Source organism: Trichomycterus rosablanca, chromosome 4 (assembly GCF_030014385.1).
Source record: "Trichomycterus rosablanca isolate fTriRos1 chromosome 4, fTriRos1.hap1, whole genome shotgun sequence".
Lineage (NCBI taxonomy): Eukaryota > Metazoa > Chordata > Actinopteri > Siluriformes > Trichomycteridae > Trichomycterus > Trichomycterus rosablanca.
Genome location: NC_085991.1, coordinates 20,804,089 through 20,828,327, shown reverse-complemented (window position 1 = coordinate 20,828,327; position 24,239 = coordinate 20,804,089). Strand labels below are relative to the sequence as shown.

At 36.9% G+C, this 24,239-nt stretch overlaps 1 protein-coding gene across 1 annotated transcript in view; it reads left to right on the top strand.

The window, feature by feature from the left end:
* Positions 1 to 2,358: 2,358 nt before the first annotated feature.
* colec12 (collectin sub-family member 12) overlaps positions 2,359 to 24,239 on the top strand; it is a 62,228-nt gene continuing 40,347 nt past the window's right edge. Inside the window, exons 1-2 of the mRNA XM_062993943.1 lie at positions 2,359 to 2,434; positions 12,309 to 12,359. Of these exons, the coding sequence (XP_062850013.1) occupies positions 2,428 to 2,434; positions 12,309 to 12,359 (58 nt within the window). The 5' untranslated portion in view covers positions 2,359 to 2,427. The remainder of the gene's footprint in view (positions 2,435 to 12,308; positions 12,360 to 24,239) is intronic.

Here is a 24,239-nt window from a genome sequence, read left to right as displayed (position 1 = left end):
TCCAAAATTGACCCCAACCATGAACTATCCAATAATTGCAGTGGTTCCTAGGATTCACCAACAATTCACTATGGCTCCCATCCTAAATCAACCAGATCCCTAATGGTCATTCAAAGATAGGTTGAATCCTTTGGAGGTTGGAGTGGGGGCCATTCTCTCACAAAGGCAAGGCAGTCCCAAAAATTGAAGTACCCCATCACCCATTTCTCCAAAAAACTTGTTCAAGCTAAAACAATATGATGTGGGTAAGTAAAAGTTGCCATGAAATTGGTTTTTGAGGAGTGGCATAATTGGCTGGAGGGGGCTATATGCCCATTTGTGGTGTACAGAGATCACAAAAACCTTGACAATTTCCTACAGTCCCAGTTCCAAGAACTAGCTCAAATTTTCTGGATAGCCATTCACAGGGGGATAGTTACTGCAGCAGCACTCATCATAAGATGTAAGCTCATTTCCTGGGCACATGAATTTCTAGTCACAGGTTACCCTGGAGTTATGTGCAGATAGTCTGTACCAGCATTTCTTCAGAGCGGAGATCCCAGTTTAGTTCCCAAGACTAGAGGTTGTTCATGGAGCGACTGTGTATGAATGTAAGTCTAGCCATCGTGCTTACATAGCCATTGAGTCTAATGAACAAGAAGAGAGGCTGATTAACAATCATATACCTAGGGGGTTATTGCAGACAGACAGCACAAGTTGTGTGAGATTTTACTTTGGTTACTCTGGAACTCTCCTGTTTATTCATTAGTCTTACTCCATTTCAGTGCGCATTGCCCAGCCGGCAGAATTCAATTTGCCATTTTTTTTCGGAAAATGAGGTTTATAGGGACATTATAAGGACCATGATGAATTTTGTGATAGAAATCATTTTGTGTAATACCCTCCCTCCCCACTGTCCAAAGTACATTGGTTTCTTATAGCATTAACATTTGAATTATCACGTATGGGGATCATTTTGGTGTTTACTTTTATGTTTACTATTACTGAATGGTAGTTAATTAAAAAAAGAAATGAGGGCTCATTAATTCATATATATTTTTGCTAGCCACTTAATTCTGGCCATGGTTGTAGTTAGTCTGATGCTGCCTGGGATTAAGAGGCATGATATAAATACACATGCAATTTTGGTCCCCAAAACATGCCAGTATACAAATCTGATCTAGCTAGTTGTATTTAAATGGAGGCTCCTCTAATGAATTGGTTCCCTATAAAGAGCAAACGAGAAATAGTGGGCGTTTCCAGTCCAGACCCACTTGATCTTGATCAAAATGTGCCCCTAGGTGTGATTGGGTGCATGGATGAGTAAATTATGCCCACTGTTGACACAATACTAGGGTAAATAACTGTGTTGCACTTTTTGGGTCAGCTCTGGCAACCCTGATGAGTCAACGCCCTTCAAATCTGAGAGACATGAATCCAAAATTCCAGTAAAGAGGAGTGTAAGAAACTAATGTATGATTTCTTTTGTTGTTTCAAAAAGATGTGCAACTAAACATTATGTTCTCTGCAGAATATCAAATCTGATTTTTTTGTATTGTTCAAAAGTAAACTTAAGAGACAAATGTAAATGCCATATCATTTGTACTTACAATAATTGTATAACTGTGGTATACTGTTTGAAAGAAGTGCAGGGGTCCCAATATTTTTGTCCATGTACAAAGAGGAGAGACTGTACAACTGATGACTAAGGTTACAACACATTTAAGTGTAGATATCATACAAACCTCATTTGAAGAGGTTTGTACAATAGTGCTTACTAAAAATTAGTTGATAGGAAATTAATGAAAAGATGGATGGATAAACGTGCCTTTTACGTGACTCGTTTGTACGCGGTGTGTGTGTTCCCACCCCTGGACGTCAGGGAGTAAATTGAACTCCAGATGTGCGGAGTTTTTCACATTGAGCTGCAGGCAGATCGAGGGCTCAGCTTTCACCTGGTTTCTCTTTGGGAATCGGCGGGTGAGCAGCCGGAGTTTCACTCCAGATGTAAAAATCCAAGTGACCATTTCACTTTAACACTCTGAGCACTCTTACTCAACTTTCTCCAGCTTCTGTTTGTTGGGTTTCGATCTCATCCCGAGCGCATTTTCACCTAACTCACCTCTGCTTTGCACAGCATGGATAGGCGCTCATGAAGAAGCTCAGTGGTATTTAATTTTTTTATTTTTTATTTTTTTGCTCAAATTTGAAGTTCTCAAATTGGTGAAGATTCCTGCAAGAGCCGCATCCAAAAAGTGCACACACGTCTCAGGTGGACCGGATAACAAAGGAGAAGTTTTAAGACACGTTTTGAAAAGATTTTAAGGAATCTTATTTTTGTGTCCTTTTTTCCTTTTATCTTCTTTTTTTCAATATTTTTTTTCATTTCACTTTTTTGAGCATTGTTTTTACCGTTATGCAGTTGAACTAACGCCTCGCAATACCACAATGAAGGGTAAGCTTCTCCTGTTCCTAAATGTGCTTTAACATTTCTCTCAGAAAGTTGTATTAATGGCTTTCTGTTTCGCTAACCAATACTGCATTTTTATTGGCGAAGTAAGTGGGTCACCTCTGTAGGGAACATATCGTACGTGACAAACTATTTTATAATACTGCGTAGTATGGGGGGGTATGTGGAACAAATGATTGGAACCCTAGTGTGATAGAATCCTATAGGAATATCAATTTAGTGTGGCAATATGTGCTGTGTTATTGTAGTACGCACTATAATACCAGTAACACCACTTTGTGAAGAAAGTTTGTGAGACAATAATTGAGTAAACAAGTAACAAGCTAGGTCTTAGAAGTTATTTGCATTAAAAAAGAACGATGGCAACATATGATAGCGTAATACCGTAACACATTATTTATAAGATTAAGCCATTATGAGCAAACTAATTATGGCATTTAGTATACAGTATTATATAAATATTCTATACAAATGATGAAAACCAATAGTGCTATCTTATTTTGACATATTATTTAATGTTTGAGGAGGCAAAAAAGTATGAAAACCATTTAAAACTATTTTGAAATACTATTTAATTTGATAGTAGGATGTAATTTGTAAAAAACATACAGTGGTAATTCATTTTGTCATACTTTTAAGTGAGATTTTGCAAGAGAATTTAATGGCAACCTAGAGTACAGTGACATACAATTTGATGCACTGGATAACATTATAAGAAACCAAAACATGAAAACATTTTGTGACATACGTTTTTGCTGACTACGTTACCCAATAGTATGCAGCCACAGGTCATAGCTTTTCTTTTCATTGAGAAAGGAATGTGTGTTACTCCAACATCTGGCCTCCATTAACCGCCTGTGGTGTGTCAAGGTTGGTTGGCTGTGTGTGTGTTTTTGGTTTTTGGCCGACCTGTTTTAGGACACTTGAATACAAGAATCTGTACACCAAACACTTTCAGTGACCCCAGAGTCTATTTACACATAGTAAGATTTTCATTTATTGTTCAGACAAACAAGCCAATTGTCTTTAAATTTTCATATCAATCCATCAGACTGCAAAGCTTGTACATTAAAACATTTTTGTTATAGCATTTTGCTTTACTCTTTATATTTTTCTCTCTCTACATATAGGTGTGTGTGTGTGTGTGTGTGTGTGTGTGTATGAGGGTGTATGTGTGGACAGTGGAAAAGAATGTGTCAGGATTATGTAATTACAAGAAAAGTCCAGTGTGTTCTCGAAAACCTGATGCAATTTTCAAAAATGGCTGGTAGGGGAGCTATAATGTCAGTCTGACTTGAAATGTAATCAATGTAATTACAACTCAGAAAATACAGGATGCAAAACTTGTAGCATTTGGTGAATAAGCAGCTTATAGCATAAAGTTTAATTAGTATGGCTAATTAAAAATATCTTGAATTATTACTTTGAAATGTTTCTATGTATACTTTTGTACAATGCAATCAAAAAATCCGTAACGTACCCATTCTGTTGCACCTTTATTTAACTGATAAAATTACAACAGTATGGTTTTTAATGTTTTGGCTGAACAACTTGATTGTAATTTATCATATAAACATATTTTGACTTTCATGCCTGCAACAAACCGGGGGGGGGGGGGGGGGGGGGATATTTAAACTAGAATATTTATGTTTATAGAATATTTAAACTACACGATAAGCATTTCAAACAATCCACAATCTGCAGGTGAACTGGTTACAGGTGAGGCTATCAGTTATTGGGTATAATAGAAGGATCCACAAAAGGATCAGTCTTTGCAAGCAGTGATGGGTTGTGACTCACCAATTTTTGCCAAACTTTGTGGAGGAACTTTCTAAATGAAACTTTTCTCAGTGCAAGATTAGAAATTATTTAAGTTTTTTACCTTATACCGTACATTACTGTGAAAATATTTGGAAATCTAGAGAAATTATAGTGCATGTAGGTCACAGCTGAAAACCTCTGTTAAATATGCATATCCTCAAGACCTCAGGAAGCATTGCATAAGAAATCATTATATATAACCATAACCATCGAGGGTACCTTGGAAAACTGTTGTCACTTAACAGTTCACAGCTGCATCAAGAAATGCAACCTGAAAATCTATTACACAAAGACGAAGCATATATCAATTCTTTGTTGAAATGCCGCTAAGGGGTCTGGGCCTGAGTCCACATTTTAGGAAACTGAACATTGAGTTCTTCAAGCCAAATAGACCATCCAGACTGTTATCAGTAAAAGAAGCAAAGGTCAACAACTCTTATGCAATAAGTGTGCATCAGTACCCATGGCATAGGTGACTTGCATATGTATGAATGGAACATACCATTGATATGGAGGTGTACAGTGCCTTGCAAAAGTATTCGGCCCCCTTGAACTTTTCAACCTTTTGCCACATTTCAGGCTTCAAACATAACGATATGAAATTGTAATTTTTTGTGAAGAATCAACAACAAGTGGGACACAATCGTGAAGTGGAACGAAATTTATTGGATATTTTAAACTTTTTTTAGAAATAAAAAACTAAAAAGTGGGGCGTGCAATATTATTCGGCCCCTTTACTTTCAGTGCAGCAAACTCACTCCAGAAGTTCAGTGAGGATCTCTGAATGATCCAATGTTGACCTAAATGACTGATGGTGATAAATAGAATCCACCTGTGTGTAATCAAGTCTCCGTATAAATGCACCTGCTCTGTGATAGTCTCAGAGTTCTGTTTAAAGCGCAGAGAGCATCATGAAGACCAAGGAACACACCAGGCAGGTCCGAGATACTGTTGTGGAGAAGTTTAAAGCCGGATTTGGATACAAAAAGATTTCCCAAGCTTTAAACATCTCAAGGAGCACTGTGCAAGCGATCAAATTGAAATGGAAGGAGTATCAGACCACTGCAAATCTACCAAGACCCGGCCGTCCCTCTAAACTTTCAGCTCAAACAAGGAGAAGACTGATCAGAGATGCAGCCAAGAGGCCCATGATCACTCTGAATGAACTGCAGAGATCTACAGCTGAGGTGGGAGACTCTGTCCATAGGACACAATCAGTCGTACACTGCACAAATCTGGCCTTTATGGAAGAGTGGCAAGAAGAAAGCCATTTCTCAAAGATATCCATAAAAAGTCACCTGGGAGACACACCAAACATGTGGAAGAAGGTGCTCTGGTCAGTTGAAACCAAAATCGAACTTTTTGGCCACAATGCAAAACGTTATGTTTGGCGTAAAAGCAACACAGCTCATCACCCTGAACACACCATCCCCACTGTCAAACATGGTGGTGGCAGCATCATGGTTTGGGCCTGCTTTTCTTCAGCAGGGACAGGGAAGATGGTTAAAATTGATGGGAAGATGGATGGAGCCAAATACAGGACCATTCTGGAAGAAAACCTGTTGCAGTCTGCAAAAGACCTGAGACTGGGACGGAGATTTATCTTCCAACGAGACAATGAACCAAAACATAAAGCAAAATCTACAATGGAATGGTTCACAAATAAACGTATCCAGGTGTTAGAATGGCCAAGTCAAAGTCCAGACCTGAATCCCATCGAGAATCTGTGGAAAGAGCTGAAAACTGCTGTTCACAAACGCTCTCCATCCAACCTCACTGAGCTCGAGCTGTTTTGCAAGGAAGAATGGGCAAAAATTTCTGTCTCTCGATGTGCAAAACTGATAGAGACATACCCCAAGCGACTTGCAGCTGTAATCGCAGCAAAAGGTGGCGCTACAAAGTATTAACGCAAGGGGGCCGAATAATATTGCACGCCCCACTTTTCAGTTTTTTATTTCTAAAAAAAGTTTAAAATATCCAATAAATTTCGTTCCACTTCATGATTGTGTCCCACTTGTTGTTGATTCTTCACAAAAAATTAAAATTTCATATCGTTATGTTTGAAGCCTGAAATGTGGCAAAAGGTTGAAAAGTTCAAGGGGGCCGAATACTTTTGCAAGGCACTGTATATTGGGAGTTGACGTCTTGTTCTAGGAAGTCCATGGTTATCTGAACAAGACAATGTCAGACATCATTCTGCATGTGCTACAACAGCACAAGTATGTGTGCTAGACTGGTCTGACTGCAGTCCGGATCTGTCTTATATTGAAAAAGTAAGAGTCAGATTCTTGTTTTTTTACATTTTGTAAAATGTCCCAACTTTTCAGTAAAAATGGTTCTTATAAAATAGTTGCTAAAGAACTAAATATGATGCTTCACAAACATGTATTAATAGCATTTTTAAACTAAAGTCTCAGACTTTTGGTACCCACTGTATATACCAGGGTTTTGTACACTCTTAACCCTTTGATGCACAACCTGGGTCAAAAGTGACCCAACTGAGTTTTTATTTTCTATATCTTTGCAATAAATTAATTTCGTCATTCAAACTTCCATGAATTTTTCAATTAATTTGTTTTTGATCATCACAAATCCTTATTTCAGTTTTATATTTTTTGCTTTTTTAATAAAAATCATTTTTGTATCACTACCCTTCTAATGCACAACATGGGTCAAAAATGACCCTTATGTATTTACTATGGAATTTGACAGAAACTACTGACATTTGTAAGTGTTTGTAGTCAAAAACATATTTACTGATCTTTTGAAAGACAACCAAAGATTAGGCTCTTGAATCTTGAATATGTCCAATACTATTTGCTTGCTAGCTGTTTACATATTCTAGTATAGATAGCTTTTATTAGCTAAGACAGCAAATACATGAATAACTGACAAATGTGCATATGAAAATATTCTTGAATGGATGAATATGGGTCATTTTTGACCCATGTTGTGCATTAGAAGGGGTTTGCTTAGCTTGTGCATCAAAGGGTTAATGTGTCAGTGTGGCTACTCCAGTTTCCTTTCACCTTCCATGAATATGCAGAAGATATTGGCTAATTTTAATCACCCTTAAATATGTGAGTACATGAATAGGTGTGTGTTATCTTTTAATTAAGTGGCACTATGTCCAGTGTGTATTCCCACCTTGTGCCAGTAATGCCAGTAGTTATTTCTAACAAAAGTTATAGCATCCACTGCAGATTCCCAACATAGTCAAACACGTGGGTTGGTGAAAGGGCTCACATCAGATCCATCTCTGAGACAAAAACACAGAAGCGGTTGAAGTTGATACAAACAAAATCAGTAGTGCAGATTATAGCATGATACTCTGCCCCCCTAATTTGCTTGACTAAAACAGGGAACTTCCCTGGTTTGCAAGTCGAATCAAAAGGCTGAGTAAATATGTATTAATCTAGTTTTGAAGGCTAAAACCAATTGAATCCCTGTGGGACTGTACATTAGAATGCTCTTTTCCCTGTTGTGCTTTTTTTTTTATTCTAGGAACTGTAAGTAGCCCTGCACCTTGTGAATCAAGCAGATGTGCTGTGGGTTGTATTGCTTAATAAGTTCACTCAAATACTGTGGAGCCATGCCATGCAACACTTGCCATCTTTGTAATTAATGCAGAATTTAATTTGCAGCCAGTGCCGTGATTATAGAACAGGACTAATATGCCCAATCTTTCTAGTTTTAGCTAGCACTCAAGCTGCTGCATTTTGATCCAACTGATAGATAGACAGATCACTTTATTAATCCCAAAGGGAAAGTCAAGAATGAAACTGAAGCTTGCTTATAGATCTAGCAGAACATCCAATGAGAAGGGCATTGCAATAATTGTCAGAAAGTATATTTCTTATTTTGTGTGACTCTGAATCCATTGTGATTACCAACTTTTTTTACAACTGGTCTGAGAGTCACAGAGGAAGCATTAAGGTGTAACACAAGTTTAGACAACTTATCCCTCACTAGCTTGGTTCTGACAAGAAATACCTTATATTTGAATTTAATAGGAGAAGGTTACATGACAAGTTACATATTTGATTATGTTTACACACTCCTCAGTCTTACCAGTTGTGTGAATATTGTTGGGTTTGGCTGATATAATTTTTCAATTTCAGTTTTCAATTTCAGTTGCCACTGTTATGCAGACAACACACTATTTTTATACACAAGTCTTTTAACACCTGCTGTATTTTCTAGCTTTTCCAGTAAAATAATAACTGCACCAACTTTAATAAAACAGGAAAAGAGATGCATCAATTATCAGTAGACATTAATAGATCATTATTTACCTTAATTTATGCAGTATCAGTACTATGGTTGGGTCTTAATCCTAATTAAAATGTTTTGTGAATATTATTTGAGTGATCTGAGATTAAGTCATTTTGTGATACAACAGCAAGCTTATCAATGTCAATACCAAGAGTTAATTAATATTAGATCTAAAGTGTGTTTACAGCAGTGAATAGGTCCCATTACACTCTGGGTGATACCCAAAGATTCAAAGAGTCAAATGTGTTTTTAAGTGGATCATGCTTATATTTATCATGAATATTAAAATCTCCAACAATTAAGGCATTATCAGTTGATAGTACTAACTTGGAAAGAAAGTCAGCATATACTCAAAGAATCTCAGACTAGGGATGAGGGGACTGGTAAAAAGTAATTACCTTAATCATATTTGTTTTTTTATCTGATGATTAATTAGCCATATCAGAAGCAAGTAATTGAAATGAGTTAGCTATATTAGTTGTTTTTACAGTACTACATATGTCTTTGTTATAAATTGTGGCTACTTCTCCTCTACAACCATAAAGACACGGTTAATGTACATAACATTAATGTACATGTACATCCGGGAGGCGCTGCTTCATTTAAACCTAGATACTCATTAGGATTAGGCCGATTTTCAGTTAGATAATTAGCATTTAGACACTTATCTGTGATTTTATTTTATATTTAAACTTCTTTAGACACAAGTGATGTTTAGTATTCCCAATTTTACTCTATTATTGTTTTATCAGGACCATTTAGATTTATGCTAATTAGGTTATTAAAACATTTTAATAACCCTTAAATTAGGTTATTAATAGTTTTTGAGAATTCTTGAATTTACAAATTATGCATTTTATTTACAAATAAAATCTCTCAGAACTCATTTTGTGCAATTACTATGCGTTGTGTAGAACGTCTATTTATACCTGTGTGTCTAGGTTACTGGGGTGAATACCATCATACTTAAAGCAAGAAGGACAATTCCAAAAGAGAATAAAATAGTGCCTCCTGTAGTCAGCTGTGCAGACTCAAGGTGTGGCTAAAGCGACCACTTCCTCTTAACAGAGTTGTAATAAGTCTAGCAATGAAAACACATTTTCCACAGGACACAAAAAACAGCTTAATAAAGTTCTGTTTCAGGAATTCTGACCTCTGGTCCCAAATATTATTACATTTATCATGAATAATCACACTGTGCACAGAAGTGTACTGGAACTGGGAAGCTGTAGAACGTCTACAACTTTGGTTTCTGACAGTGTGAATTTTAAGAAAAAAGTGCTATTACCCAATGCAGCATTAAAACTGCACTAATACTCACTGAATGCCCCAAAAGTAAATAAATACAACCACATGAGACAGGATTCAGTAGCAATCAACTAAACAAACTAACTTATGCTATGAGGCAAGAGCGCTAGGAGGAACTGCAACCATGGAGAATGTTTAGCTTTTTGGTCCATTAATGTGCCATCACATGATCACAGATTGATGATTGTTCCTCAAGATCTCGCAACCAATTGAATATGCAGGGGAGGATCACTCATCCTGTTAGATCTTTCTGTCTTTTTTTATCTGTTTGCATAAAGCACCAAGCACTGATTAGCACGGTAGTGCATGAAGACCACACCAGGTCACCTTTTTCCACTGCTCCATGGTTCAGTTCTTATGCTTATTTGCAAGTTGTATAAACTTTTGGGTGTGGACAGAGGGCTACACATCCCCTTATGCTTCTCTTTGTCAACAGTTTGTGCTACAGTAGGTGTGGGATCAAACCAACTTGGTGTATGTAAATGTTCTGACACGCTGGACACGCTGAAAGTGAAATTATCAGTTTGTAAAACTGTCAGTTTCTAAAACTTTAGCTTGTTGACATTCACAATTTAAAATATGAGTTTTAAGTGTAAGGTTCTGTGGCGTCAGTAGAACTTATCACTCGTTCCTGGCGTCACAGGCCTTACAGAGCAGCAATGAGCGTGGCCTTAAATAATTGGTCAGCTCGTTAGGGCAAACTACCTGCAGCTGCGGTTCCCTTATTTAAGGGAGCCTCGCCAGGCTGCAGGCGTCGCACCTTCTGCCTTTGTTTCCTTTTTTTTGTTTGGCACTTCGGTGTCCGTGAGGGCTGATGACGGCTCGCTCACATGCCTTTCTAAGGGCCAGACGGTACCCCGGGTGGCACAAGGCCATTAGGGTGTGTAGACCGCAAGGTCGAGGTAGTTAGTCTTTTGCTTTTGCCTCTCTTAGAATTAGCATGATGCGACGCCGTGCAGCCCTCGTGCTGCTTTTGTTTTAACGTTAGCATTTAGCACTAGCGGTTTCACTCAGTGCCGAGCAACGGCACTTGTGGTGATCCCTGCTATAGTGCACTTAAATATTATTGTCACCGGATTCCCAAACCGTTGGGTGGCGACTCCGTTAAGCGTTCGGTTGTTCCGCCAACAACCCCGGTTCGAATCCGTATCTATGAGCTTGTCTAACTGAGTGTTTGACTGGTTCTCTTGCTCTCATTTGGCAGCGCGTCCACGCTTTCTTAGGACTAGGTGGTACCCCTGGTGGCACAAGGCCATTCGGGTGTGTAGACCGCAAGGTCGAGGTAGTTAGTCTTTTGCTTTTACCTCTCTTAGAATTAGCGTGGCGCGACGCCGTGCAGTCCTCGTGCTGCATTTATTTGCAGCGCTAGTGATAGATTCCGAAACCGTTGGGTGGCGACGCCGTTAAGCGTTCGGTTGTTCCGCCAGCAACCCCGGTTCGAATCTGTATCTGCGAGCTTGTCTAATTGACCCTTTGACTTTCTCTCTTCTTTTAGATCGGTGTGCTTCCACTGCTGCATCCACAAGCGAACTGTCCGCCGATCACCCTCTACACTAGCCAACCGCCGTGCTGGGGCTAGGTTTCCTTCGGAGGTTCTCTATCTCCGCGTCAGCTCGCTGTAGCGCCTTCAGCGCCTACACACACTCCTTTTCCTGCGCCAAGTTAGCGTGCTGGTAACGCGCCCGGCTCCTACCCACACGACCGGGGTTCGCGTCCAGCAATCTTTATTTTCCCCTTTTTGGTTTATGCGCCCAGCGGCATCCATCGGGGTTCCTGATTGGTTTTTGTTTCTGTTTTGTGTTTATTATTTTCCATTTTAAAAATAAAATTTTGTTTATTTCAATCTCCGCACTTGAGTCCTTTCTCTCCCACGTAACATTAAGTACTTTTTTGTGTGTTCTCATTGATTCGTACATTAGTTTTACTATTACTATTTACTAGTTTTACTATTAATGTGGTAACATTTTAGATTTTTTTATGCCTTGCACTGTTTATGCGCGAGTGTGCTTGCCATGGCAAATCGAGTCAAGTCAAATTTAACATATTTCTCATTTCTATGTATTTGCTTGTATTTTATTCAAACAATTATGAATTATTACTAAACTATTTTATAACTGATTTCAATACAAAATTGCAAATAATTTAGTCTACATCTACTGTTCATAATATTGCAAATAGATCTCAGTCAGTGTAGGGCAAAGTCAGAAAGCACTGTTGAATGTGTGTGACCTTTGAACTCTCAGACAGCATTGCATGAAACTGTAAATATAGCCAGCTGGGCTCAGGAGTACTTCAGAAAACCATTGTCACAACACAGTTTACTCCTGCATTAAGAAATGCAAATTGCTTAGTAATAAGCTCATGTCATTATGATAGTTATATCTATGTCATGATGGCTTTGTTATAGAAAATTGTTCTGGTCATCATTGTCAGACATTATTTAATCTTTTTGCAGACGACTTCAACGATGAGGAGGATGTGCAATCCTTTGGCTACAAAAGGTTTGGTGAGTATCCCAATGGCTGTTTGTCTTGTGGTATAAAGAAATGCCTTTTCCTTTCTGGTGTTGTGGTGTGTTTTGTGGTGGACTTTATGTCTAAAACAGATGCCTATATTGAGCATGGGGTCATGTTCCAGTTTCAACTAATGCTAGAATCATTAGCCCATTTGAAGTACACTGGTGTGAAGAGATCTCTTTGTAAGCTAGTGAATGACCTTATATACGTATATATCAACTAAAAGGTTTATATATCTCTATTTGTAATTTAAATGTACGTTTTTTTAGTTAGTGGCTTTATACATTTTAGAGATGGTTAATTGTAGTTTTTCATAGTAAATAACAAATTAAATGTTTTGCCACATTTACCATAAAGAGATGCAATACTACTAACCGAAGTCACACCAGTTTTGCACCAACAAACTAATACAGGAACTTTATTTAATTCATCTTAGTTTTTAAGGTAGTCTTTTCAATAAGTTTACTAAAATGTTTTATAGTTCTAGTTAATTATAATAAATATGCTCAAAAATATAAGACTGGCTGCCAAAAATTCTTGACAGTTAGTGTTGCATGGTGTAGTATGCACATACATGTCCATGCTTCGTAGTGTCATGTCATCTAGTTATAAAAGTGTCCACTAAAATGTACTAAAAATTTCTCTCCAGCAAAAAATCACATACATTCACTGTCATTTAATAATATGTTGAGTTTAAGTTGGTTAATTTATTTATAAAAATAAATAAATAAAAATAAAAAACCTTAGTTGAAGATTTATTTGTGGTCGGTACTGCTCTAGCTAATAAAAGATTTGGGATATTATTAGTTAAAACTATTTTAGTTCTAATTCATCTTTTCGTCAGATTTGTTTTATAGATAGCCAGAATATTAGAAGATTTATGGCATGAAATGTGATCCAGGTCCAGAAAAGGCTGGAACCATTGTAGATCTGCTTTTTTAAACTTACAGGAAATAACTGGAGTTTTTCCTCTTTGGTAGTCAAAGTGGAAATGAAAGATCTGAAGAAATACAACAGATTTGTGAAAATAAATGCACAGAATTGGACCTCTTCTGTTGCCTTTAAATGGCTTTAATTATGAGGTGCATACATTTGTTTAAGTTGACAAACTTTGTCAGTAATGGAAGGTATCTGTATCTGATAGTGTGCACATTTTAAGTTTGCACATATTGAGTCTCTGGAAAAAAGTAACCTGATCCACTACTTACCTTAAGATCTGTAAGATCTGAACTGTTTGATGGGTGTCCATTGAGAGATTCTCTTCCAACCTAAATACTTGCTGACTTGCATTCTGCATTTGGTTGGGAGGGGGTGTTTAACTTTAAGAGTAGTAAAAACCAGGAGTGTCAGGGTTGAGTGGCTGGACCCCTGCTGTGTTCCCTGCTGGATCAAGGAAATTTGGGGCTAAAGGGAGTTGAGCCCAGAGATGTTGTAAGTAGATACTGGTATCCTTGCATGACCCTTTTTGTTGAGCCAGTAAACAGATGGGTAGAAAAATTTTGATATTTAATGAAGGCAAAAGGCCTTAAAATCCAGTGACAATCTCCACTTCCTCCAGTGAAGATAATCCTTTTGCCAAGATGTTTACAATCTTTATAGCTTTATGTTAAAAAATGTTAAGTTGTATGACTTAACAATCGAATTATGAATCTATGCTGTACAGTTTACATTTCTATACTGGCTTACAAGTTATAAGAATTCTCATTTTTACAAAAACTGCTTTAATGTACAAAATATGTTACATTTACTGTAGTAATAAAAAACAGGTATATTTTCATGTTGATTTTAAGATTATGAGTTCTGAAGTGCAGCTCTCACTCCTGCCAGAGAGGAAAATTCTCACCGAAAAAAAATAGGTTCTTCTGTGCAGTCATTTGTTGTGTTTGGCTTGAAACATTGACGTCTGCATTTGTAGTTATTCTGTTTCTTGACTTTTTTTATTTTGTTGCCGTGTTGTGTGTTAGTACAACAGCAAGTGAATATAAGAAGACTACCAGATATTTTCTTGCTTTTATGTAGCACGTTGAGTCATGCAAATGAGATAAACAAGTCAAATAAACATGTTATAAACAAGTGGCATTACAGTGAGATGATCCAGGAATCATTAGCAGCAGTCTGGATTAAACTGCATTATTATTTAACCCCGAGCCTCAGTACTTGGTGAAACATCTTTTTAAATTTGGGAAATTCTTCTCTTGTGGAATATTCACCAATTCGTCTCATGCTTCCAGTTTGTTCAGATTTGATGTTTTTTGTGCTGCAACTTATTTTTTTTTAAATCCCACCAAACATTTTCTATGGAACTTAGATCTGGAGACAGAGAAGGCCACTTTAGGATATTCCAGGACTGATTCCTTACCCAGCTTTAGTTGACTTGGAGGTGTGCTTAGAATTATTGTCTTGCTGGAAGGTTCAGTTATCACCAAGGTCCAGTTTTAATGAACAAGGCATACCATTCTTTCTCAAAATGCCTTTGTATTTCTAATAATCTTTGATGCCAGTCACATGGTCAAGATTCATTAGAGTTTTGATACATTACACCATGGAATTGTGTCCCAGAACTTGTGTGTGTTGTAGAGTCTGGCCATAAGGTTTTTGGTGAGCAGTATTACGTAGTGGTTAAACAATTGTAACATGGCAGTATTAACAAAAAATATCCTGCTTCTTTAAAACACTACATAATCCATTTCCTTTGCTTATTTGCTGTATCAGTCAACTGGTAAAGACTTCATTTAAAGCAAAATCCAGCACAGCAGAGAAGTTAGGACTTAAAAGTCATATTTTCTTTGGGGGAAAAATCAAACAGACAGTTCTCAAAAGAGGACAAATTACTTTCAAGTTAAGCTCAGGATGCTTTAGTGAACTGCCTGGCAATCAGCGAGAATCAGTGTGCTGTGGGGCACAAATAAAAGTGAACAAATGACTCCTACAGTTCCAGTGTAAAGCTTAAAAGTAATGTCTAAACTATTTGTCTTCATCAGATATTTTGTGACATATGAAGGAGATGATCAGTAAGATGACAATGGGTTTTAGGTTCTTAGTTTGTCAGAAAGATAGATTATATCGTGTAAATGTGTTTTATATTTGTGGTCTTTAATATTCATGAGTGCCAATTTAGCTTAGCTTGCTACCAGTTGTCATAGACATGTCTACAAGTGAGGCAGACTGTCAATAATCATTTAACTGTTTAATAGTTTAAACTATGCTTAAGGTTTGATTTTGATAAACTTATTATATTTTTTCTTATATAATTTTTTGGATGAAAATTCACGTAGTAAAGCAGGCCTTTCATTTTCCCCACCCACACACAAAAACACACACAGATCAGGAATAGTTAAGACAGTTCATATAGCGTCACAGCAGCAGACCTCTACAATGCTCTCGCCCCTAAAGAGTGCCCTTGTAACAGGCAGTCATACAATCGAGTATCATGCTATGATAAATGGATGTGGCGTGTCTCCTCCTCAGCAGCCTCTGGCACCCAGTCAAAAACAACACATATTTTAGTGATGGAGCTTGGTGCTTTTTTCTGAGTGGGCTTAAGTTGCTGCGCCATGTCTGATGTATTAATGAAAGTCTTTTGGCTCACTCCTAAGCCAAAACCAATCCCATACTTCCTGGCCTGCAAAAAAAGTGCAAGGAAAGTATGATCTGTATTTTCATTTGCTCTGTTCGTATTCAAAAGCACTGTTTACTGGAGATATCATCTTCAGATCTTTCCAGAGCAGAGGCACTGGGCTTATTTTTTAAACATTGTTCATTTTGGTTGTGCATCTTGCTCATATTTTATTTACTTTTTGTATTTGCTGTTTGTATTCTGAATCATGGCGATTGAAGTGGTAATATACAGTACACTGCCTGGCCAAAAAAAGGTCACCACCTGGATTTAACTAAGCAAATAGGTAAGAGCCTCCCATTGGATAATTACTGCATGAGTGATTATGTTTCAGCTGGCAACAAGTTATTTAACCCTAACTGATGGAATGAGTAGCTTCTCATTTGTTAAACAACCATGTTGAAAGACACATCCTGTGGTCGTGGAAAAGATGTTAATCTGTTGCAGAAGGGTCAAATTATTGGCATGCATCAAGCAGAGAAAACATCTAAGGAGATTGCTGAAAATACTAAAATCGGATTAAGAACTGTCCAACGCATTATTAAAAAGTGGAAGGACAGTGGGGGAAACATCATCTTTGAGGAAGGAATGTGCTGGAGAAGACTTTGCGCAGTGGTCCAAATCTCCCATCATCAATACAAGATCTTGGGGAAAAATTTATGCAACTCTGGACAGAAGTAAATGTTGTGTGGTTGTTCTTGTAAATTTAGTTCTTATAGTTCCCAGCTAGGATAGTAAAGGGACTTTGATCATTTATTCACTTAATCAGATGTTTTACATACTTTTGAGACTAATCCACTCATACTACCTCTCCCTAGCATAGGTGATGAACTTCGAGAGTTATCATAGAGGACTTACTCAGACAATATAGTTCTACTGTACAATCAGCATTTATAGACAGAGAAAAACAGTCCACTCTTCCTCCTGTTTGTGCACTAAGGAATTTTTTTCTATTAGCTGATAACTGACCATCAGTAGTAGCAAGCTTATAGCATCGCTTTACAATCTATTTAAATTTTATTAGTACAATATGACAAACAAGAAGAATTTTGTCAGGTTATAAGGGATTTTCTACAGGCACCTTAGTGTATGCTGCACTTTGCTGTAGTTCTAGTAGTACTGGCTGGTCGTAGTTAACCTCGTCTGAGAGTTAAAAACCACCGAACCTCCATACTTGATGTTTGGGTGCAGTATGAAGGTTTGGAGGTTTTTAACTCTCAGACGAGGTTACAAGATCCCACACAGCTAAAAGAATGTTCTGATTAAAAACTGCTGTTCTGGCTTGTTTCTTTGCTGAAAGTGAAAATCTTTTTATATAAAACTTAAGCCACACTTTTGGGATACCATTTGAATTTGCATTTGACTATGCATTCTAATAGGAAAATATCACTACTGGTATTGTGCTGTGTATAGCAAATAGTAAAATATGTGTAATTGAATCTGTATAAAATAAGTTGAACACAGTGCACTAAAACCTTGCAATGAATCAACAAATTTGTAATGAGGATTGTTTTGGGATAGTGCATCCATTTAAATATAGACCATGAACAAGCAGTGTAAAAAGTCCCTTTTATTCATCTTCAAAAATCAATTATTTTTGATTGTTTTTTCTTTTTCTGAGATCCACATGCCAGATACCAGAATAATACAAATTGGTAAAATTTATGCTTATTAGAACAGCCATTGGCATATGTGGCATTACATGCTGGAGTAAAAATCCACCTGCCAGTTATGCTTGGTGTTCTTTTCACAAACTCTCTATTGCACACTACCCTCACATTAATTTAAAACTGCTAGCATACGTGATTTTATTTCACAACATTTTTTCAGTTTATGTCAGTGAGGTCATTGCACTGAGTTTCCCTGGAGCCTCTTTAAAGTAGGTGTTCTTCCTATGAGCTTGGCATTATTATTACCCATATCTCCTTAGTAAGCATAGTTAGAACCATGGCTTCTTTGCCAAAGCAGGCCTAGCTTGTTGGATGTCATAAATTAATAAATGCACTGCTTGAATGCATGTTAATCCGTATTACTTTATTTTGGCGGATTATAATGGCATGAGACCTTCAGGCCTGTGTTAAAACATGGACCCTTTCTGGCATGTGGTTTTGCTTTACTGGCAATGACTCATGACTCAGTATTACTCATGCTAATATGCTAGCTCCAAAGCACAGATGATGCAAGAGTGAATGTAGGAAGCATATGTTGTGTGTATAAACTTTCTGTTTTTATTAGAGCTGCAACAATTGATTTTGAATGTATATTTTAAACACCTTACATTTTAAATCTTTGAATGTACTTCAGGGATAAACATGCCCTTTTAATGAAAACTACAGCAATTTGTTTGTGTTACTAATGATTCACTTATTTATTTATTTTCATGAAATACTTTATCCTAGTCAGCATTGCAGAAAAACATTACAAGGCACGACCACCACCACGAGTACAAGGCACAACCACCCCCTGGACAAGACACTAATCCCTTGTGGAGCAACATGCACCAGTTCACTTACATTTAGAGACAACTTAGAGCTGAATGTGAAATGTGGAAGAAATCCAGAGTACTAGGAGAAAACTCAGACAGGTATCAGGAAAACATGCAGATATTAGATAAGGAATGAATCACCCAAGTTTTTTTTAATGTTGCGTTCCTGTCAGCTTACACCAGTCCATTTTTTTTAATTTTTACAGAGTAAAGGAATACGTTAGCATGACCGTGACCCTGAATAGGATAAAGCGGTGGTAAAACAGACAATGAATAAATAAATGAATGTTAGCATGAGTAATTAAATCAGAACAATAACAATGTTATTGACTGTGTCTTTTACCCAGTAGCCTAGGACCCACCATGCAGCATACAGAAGTTGTACGACCTGCTGGTTTTGTCCTGGTACCAGATACCACAGGACCCCAGCTGGGTTGGAGTGGGTTTTAACTTCACACTGGCTGAATGTTTTGGCTGACCAGTTATAGTCTTAGTTCTCATAATGCATCAGTAATGTAGAAACTGTGATTTTTCTGTTTAATGGTATGTTCTAGGCTTGTTTAAACCAATACATATCTATGTTTAAACTAGTTAAGACAGAAACATTATATTTTGGAGTTTGACTTCCTGTCTGAGTCTGTCTGTCTGGATTGTCTTGAATTGTTTTTGTTGGGATGGGACATTCTCTGCACATCTCTTTTCCTGCCTGCTGCTTTGGATTAGTTTAAGTGACTGGTTTGATGGTGTGTGTGTGTCTTATGATAACACAAAGCAAATGGTTCCCCTGGAGCCAGACGTAATTATCTCCAAACCTGCCACTAAACTGATGTCAGGCACAACCTCTGTCATACACTATATGGACAAAAGTATTTTCAGCCTCACTGAAAAGCCTCGAAATGAACTGGAACATCAAATTAGGCTTTCTTGGCCCAGCTATGCACATGCTCTGTTGACTGAATGGTCAGGTGTCTAAATACTTTAGGCCATATAGTGTATAATAGTCATTTCACTCAATCAAGGGTGATGATGATAACACATGTAATTCATCACATCTTTACAGGGTACTGGCACCAGCTTTTTGGGTATTAAAACATTTTTTCATCTGTCAGGTTTCTTCCAAATTTTAAAGCTCGTAGTTTTTTTTTGCACAAGGGCATGGTCACATATGGAAACAATTGAGCTAAAAACAGTCCGCACATGGCCCAAAAACCTTGCCAATGTGTTAAGCAACAGCTTGTTGACTATAGCTGAGCTCATGAGAGGACTTTATTCATGCTCATCTGTTCTGTGCTTTTAAGGTGATGTCAGTATGTTTAGGTCATTAGGGACCCCCCCACAAACCCACCACCCCCACCACCTCCTCGAACTTATAGATCAGTTTATGATTGAAATAGAAAATCTGGCAGTAGTTTAATTCATTTTGCTTCCAGTGCAATTGTACACCTCTGTGCTTTACCATATCACACCGCATGCTGTTTAATACTGACTTAATCAGATTACTCAGAACAAGGCTAATCAAGTATTTAGCTGTTTTGTTGCCTAGGTGATTATATACAGTGCCTTAAAAAGTGTCAAATATAAGTAAGAGTCTTTCTGAAGTGGATCTACAGAACATGATTTATGTAAAATGTATGGAAGATTTATGTAAGTATTTATACTCCTTGACTTTATACTCTGACCTTTGACAAATTAAGATTAATATAAAAAAAGCATTTAAATTGTGTCAAGGATCTGATCATAGAAAAGAATGCAGGGCCATCTTAAAGAAGTGAATTAAACATATGATGCCAAAGTAATTACTTAAAAAATAATCAATAAATGCGTATGTGTTAGAATGTCTGATATCAAAATTGTGTTTCTGATGAACTGGGGAAAATAATAACCAGAATACTTTCTCAGACTCTTTAAGAAAGAATTACAAAAAAGAAACCCCTACTGAAAAGCATACACTTGCATTTGAAAGACTTCCTGATGAACTTCATGCCTGAAGTTCAAGTATTATGTGAGACATAAGTTGTCGACACACATCTGCCATGTAACACCATTCATACTGCAAAACAGCTTGCAGTAGCATCATGTTTTGTGGTGCTCACAGTTAGGATTAATGTGAAAGTGAATGATGCAAATAAACTGTGTAATTTAAAAATTGTAGTTTGAGGTGTAATTGATACAAATCCCAAGTTGTGACAATCACAAAGGTGATGGGGTATTTCCTTAAATGAACACACATTTCCACAACTGCTTTTCCACTGCTTTCATTACAGTGAGAGGATGTCAATGCCACAAGGGTACTGTTTAGCAAAGTAGTCCCTGCATCCCAACTGTAATTTGAATTGGCATTTTAGATGTTTATCCTTCAGTCATTGGAATAATGGTGTATCAAATGTTCTCATGCATCCTTTGATTCATGTTGTGTTTAATAGGTTCCAGATGAGTCTGCTCTCTTTAAAGAGCAAAAAACCTGTTTAAAGTTTTAAAAAGCAAACAAACTGGATTTAATACAGAGTCAGGGCAGTAGAGTGCAGGAGATCTCTGACATAATGGTGTGGTAATTTGTCTCTGTGGTATTTGGGAGTGTTTGCTTGTTAACATTCCACAGTTTGATTGTTGGTGCATTTATTGTTGGTGTTGTCTATTTGTCCCAGAAGTGCACAGCAATAAAATGAGTAGTGGAATTGGAATGAGCCGGTGCAGTGTCACTTTGAGAGTTGTGTAATATAATTAGTTGATATTTTGTTTTTCTTTATTATTTTCCAATAAAACAGTCTTTCCAGCTGGAGCAAAGATATGCTTACTCGAGCTGATTGCACAAGGTTAAAATTAGAAAGAACAACACAAATGAACTACAGATTCAGCTAATAAAAGTGCTTACAAATTTGATGTAAAAGCTAATGTAAGCTGGCAAAGAGACACACTGCTGTGTTCAGTTTAGCTGAAAACAAAGAATGTCTTCGTTCAGTGTAAGAATGTTTGTGGGTTTGCTGTTACCAGGAAACTTTGTGTAAATACCTATCTGTTTTCATTAAATTTATAGTAAAAAGTCCCAGAATGCTGTTTTCCACACCTCTGGTGCCTAACATTGGACTTGTAGTGTGCTTTATATCTAGCTTCAAGTCTGTTGGAAACAGTTTATTTTCCACTCAAGCTCTTAGTAAAGCTGCATCAAAAAGCTACATCCCACTACAGCCAATGTAAGGTAATACTCATTACAAACAAAACATCTGTTGGATCAAGTTTAGATCACTCTGACTTATGAACTAGTTTATGTGAAGAACATCAAATTAGTCGAACAGTAAAAACTTTATTTTAAACCTCCACCAATGAGTTAGACATGACATTGATCTCACAATATCATTTGTGGTCAACTAGATTGAACGTGCACTTGCATTTCTTTATTTCTCATTGGTAGCAACTCATATCAACAGCTGTTGACAGATGGTGAAATCTGTAGAAAAAACTACTTGATTAGTTTGTTACAAGAAAAAAGTGTAATAAAATAATGTAATGTAACTGGGTGACATCTTAGCATTTACAGTTATTATAGAAACAGTTTACATATACTTTTTCTGTTGCTGAATGCTTATAACACATTGCACAAATTTACGTTCCTTCATATGTTTATTGTGAAGTTTCTAAAAATATGCTAAAATAGATTAATTTGGTGAATTAAAAAGTTATGCACTGTCATTGTCCTCTAACTCCTTGATAGTGGTGTTGTGATTAATGATTTACAATAGATGCTCAAAAACACCAGCCCCCATTCCAAAAACAAAACCTTAAAACTTGAATAAGGTTTGTTGCTGATCACATAAAACCTTTAGGCCTATGGTGTTGTAAAGATAGCTTGACTTTGCACAGTGTTTCTCATGTTCTAGCTGCTTGTCATTCATAGCAGGCCTGTTTCTGCTGGTCTGAAATACATCAGACCATCCTGAAAAATTTCTTTTTTTGTAAGAAAATGGTGATTTTTATATGGGTAGAGAGAATAGTCGATTCTATTTGTTAAGAAGAAATTAGAAGGCTATGCCACAAGGTAAAATAACGTTATAGAACATTTAACATTATTGAAGTTTTCTGGACAAAGAAGTGTGTTAGTTATTCAACTGCAGAAAAGAACACTTGCAAAAACCCTTAAACTGCTGTAATATACTCTAAACTGTAGATGCACACATTGGAAAAAGTGTTAACTTAAACTTATATTATTGATTATAGTAACAAAACTGTGGTTTTCAGTTTTTCTTTATAAAATATATTTCATTAATATTAATATGATTCACAGTAGACACACAGACACATCAGTTTTAGGGTCATGAGAATCTTGTTTCAAACCTTGCCTTTGAGTCTGTGGGGAGTTTGGTATATTCTTTCTATGTCTGCTTGGGTTATCTCCAGATACTCTAGTTTTCTTCTCAAAAGGCTAAGAAATTGCTGTAAATGTGCTTCAGGTGTAAGTATGGGTGTGAATGGATATAAGTGTCATGCCCTGTGAAGGATTGTCAAGGGGTTTAAAGGGGGATAAAGTTTGTAAAGATGAAAGGTTAAAAATGAAAAAATAACTGAACTTGTTTACATTTACATTTTAGGCTTTAATTATTTAAATGTGTGGTGATTGAAATATTTGAATGACAGGCTTTAAGAATTAGAATTTATTATAATGGGGAGACTTTTTACTTATGCAGTCAATCTGTGCCATAGTAAAGCTTTTTTTTCTTCCATCAGTGTTCATAAGCTCTACTTCAGGTACAAGCAAAGAAAAAAGAATTGAGGAATTTTTAGGCTGACTTCCTGAGTCCAAATTAAACACAGCTGTTTTACAAGCAGGGATGAGAACCTCAACATTCTTTTACCCTCTCCTCTGTCTCTCTGTCTCCACCTACTATTCTCTGTCCTTAACCCCCTTTTTATCCAGCACTAGCTCCACACCAATCATTTTCAACCCTTATTTATTTTTAAACTCTTTCAAACTCCAGCAACAACATTAAATTAAGAATGTTTATGAGTACTACCTACAGTGTGTCATTTAAACCACCAGAGCTAAGGTTTTTTGGTCAGTAGGAGGAAATTGATCACCTTCCTTCTCTTTAATTTCCAGTTATGTCACTGAGAAGATATCAAATTGGGGTCTGCCATAGCTTCAGCACCTAATATTTATTTAATTTGTTGGAATTTCCTGGTCCAACCCCTGCAGCCGAAGACAGATGTTTTAATCAGCATCAGATTTTTTTGTTGCTTTTGGAGGTTTTTTGTTTTCATAAAGCATATGCCTTTTAATTGTACCTACACAATGATGTATGTGTTTATGTTTATTTATAGGGCAGTTGTAGCCTAGCGGTTAAGGTACTGGACTAGTAATTAAAAGGTCGCTGGTTCAAGCCCCGCTGCTGCCAGGTTGCTGCTGTTGGGCCCTTGAGCAAGGCTCTTAATCCTCAATTGCTCAGACTGTATACTGTCACAGTACTGTAAGTCGCTTTGGATAAAGGCGTCTGCTAAGTGCTGAAAATGTAAATGTATATGAACTTTTGTATAAATACTTTGTAATATAGTCAGTGTTACATAAACACTTCATGGACCTCTCTGTTCAAATCCTTGTGTATTAATATAGAGTTTACCCCATGGGACTGTAACAGCCTTTAGGTTTTTTTGTGGAAACCTTTTCACAAGAGTATGAAGTGTGTGTCTAGGAATTTGTACCTTTTCAGTCAAAAAGCATTTGTGTGGTCAGGCACTGATTGAAAAGATTCATTCTAATTAATTCTAAAGGTGTTCAGT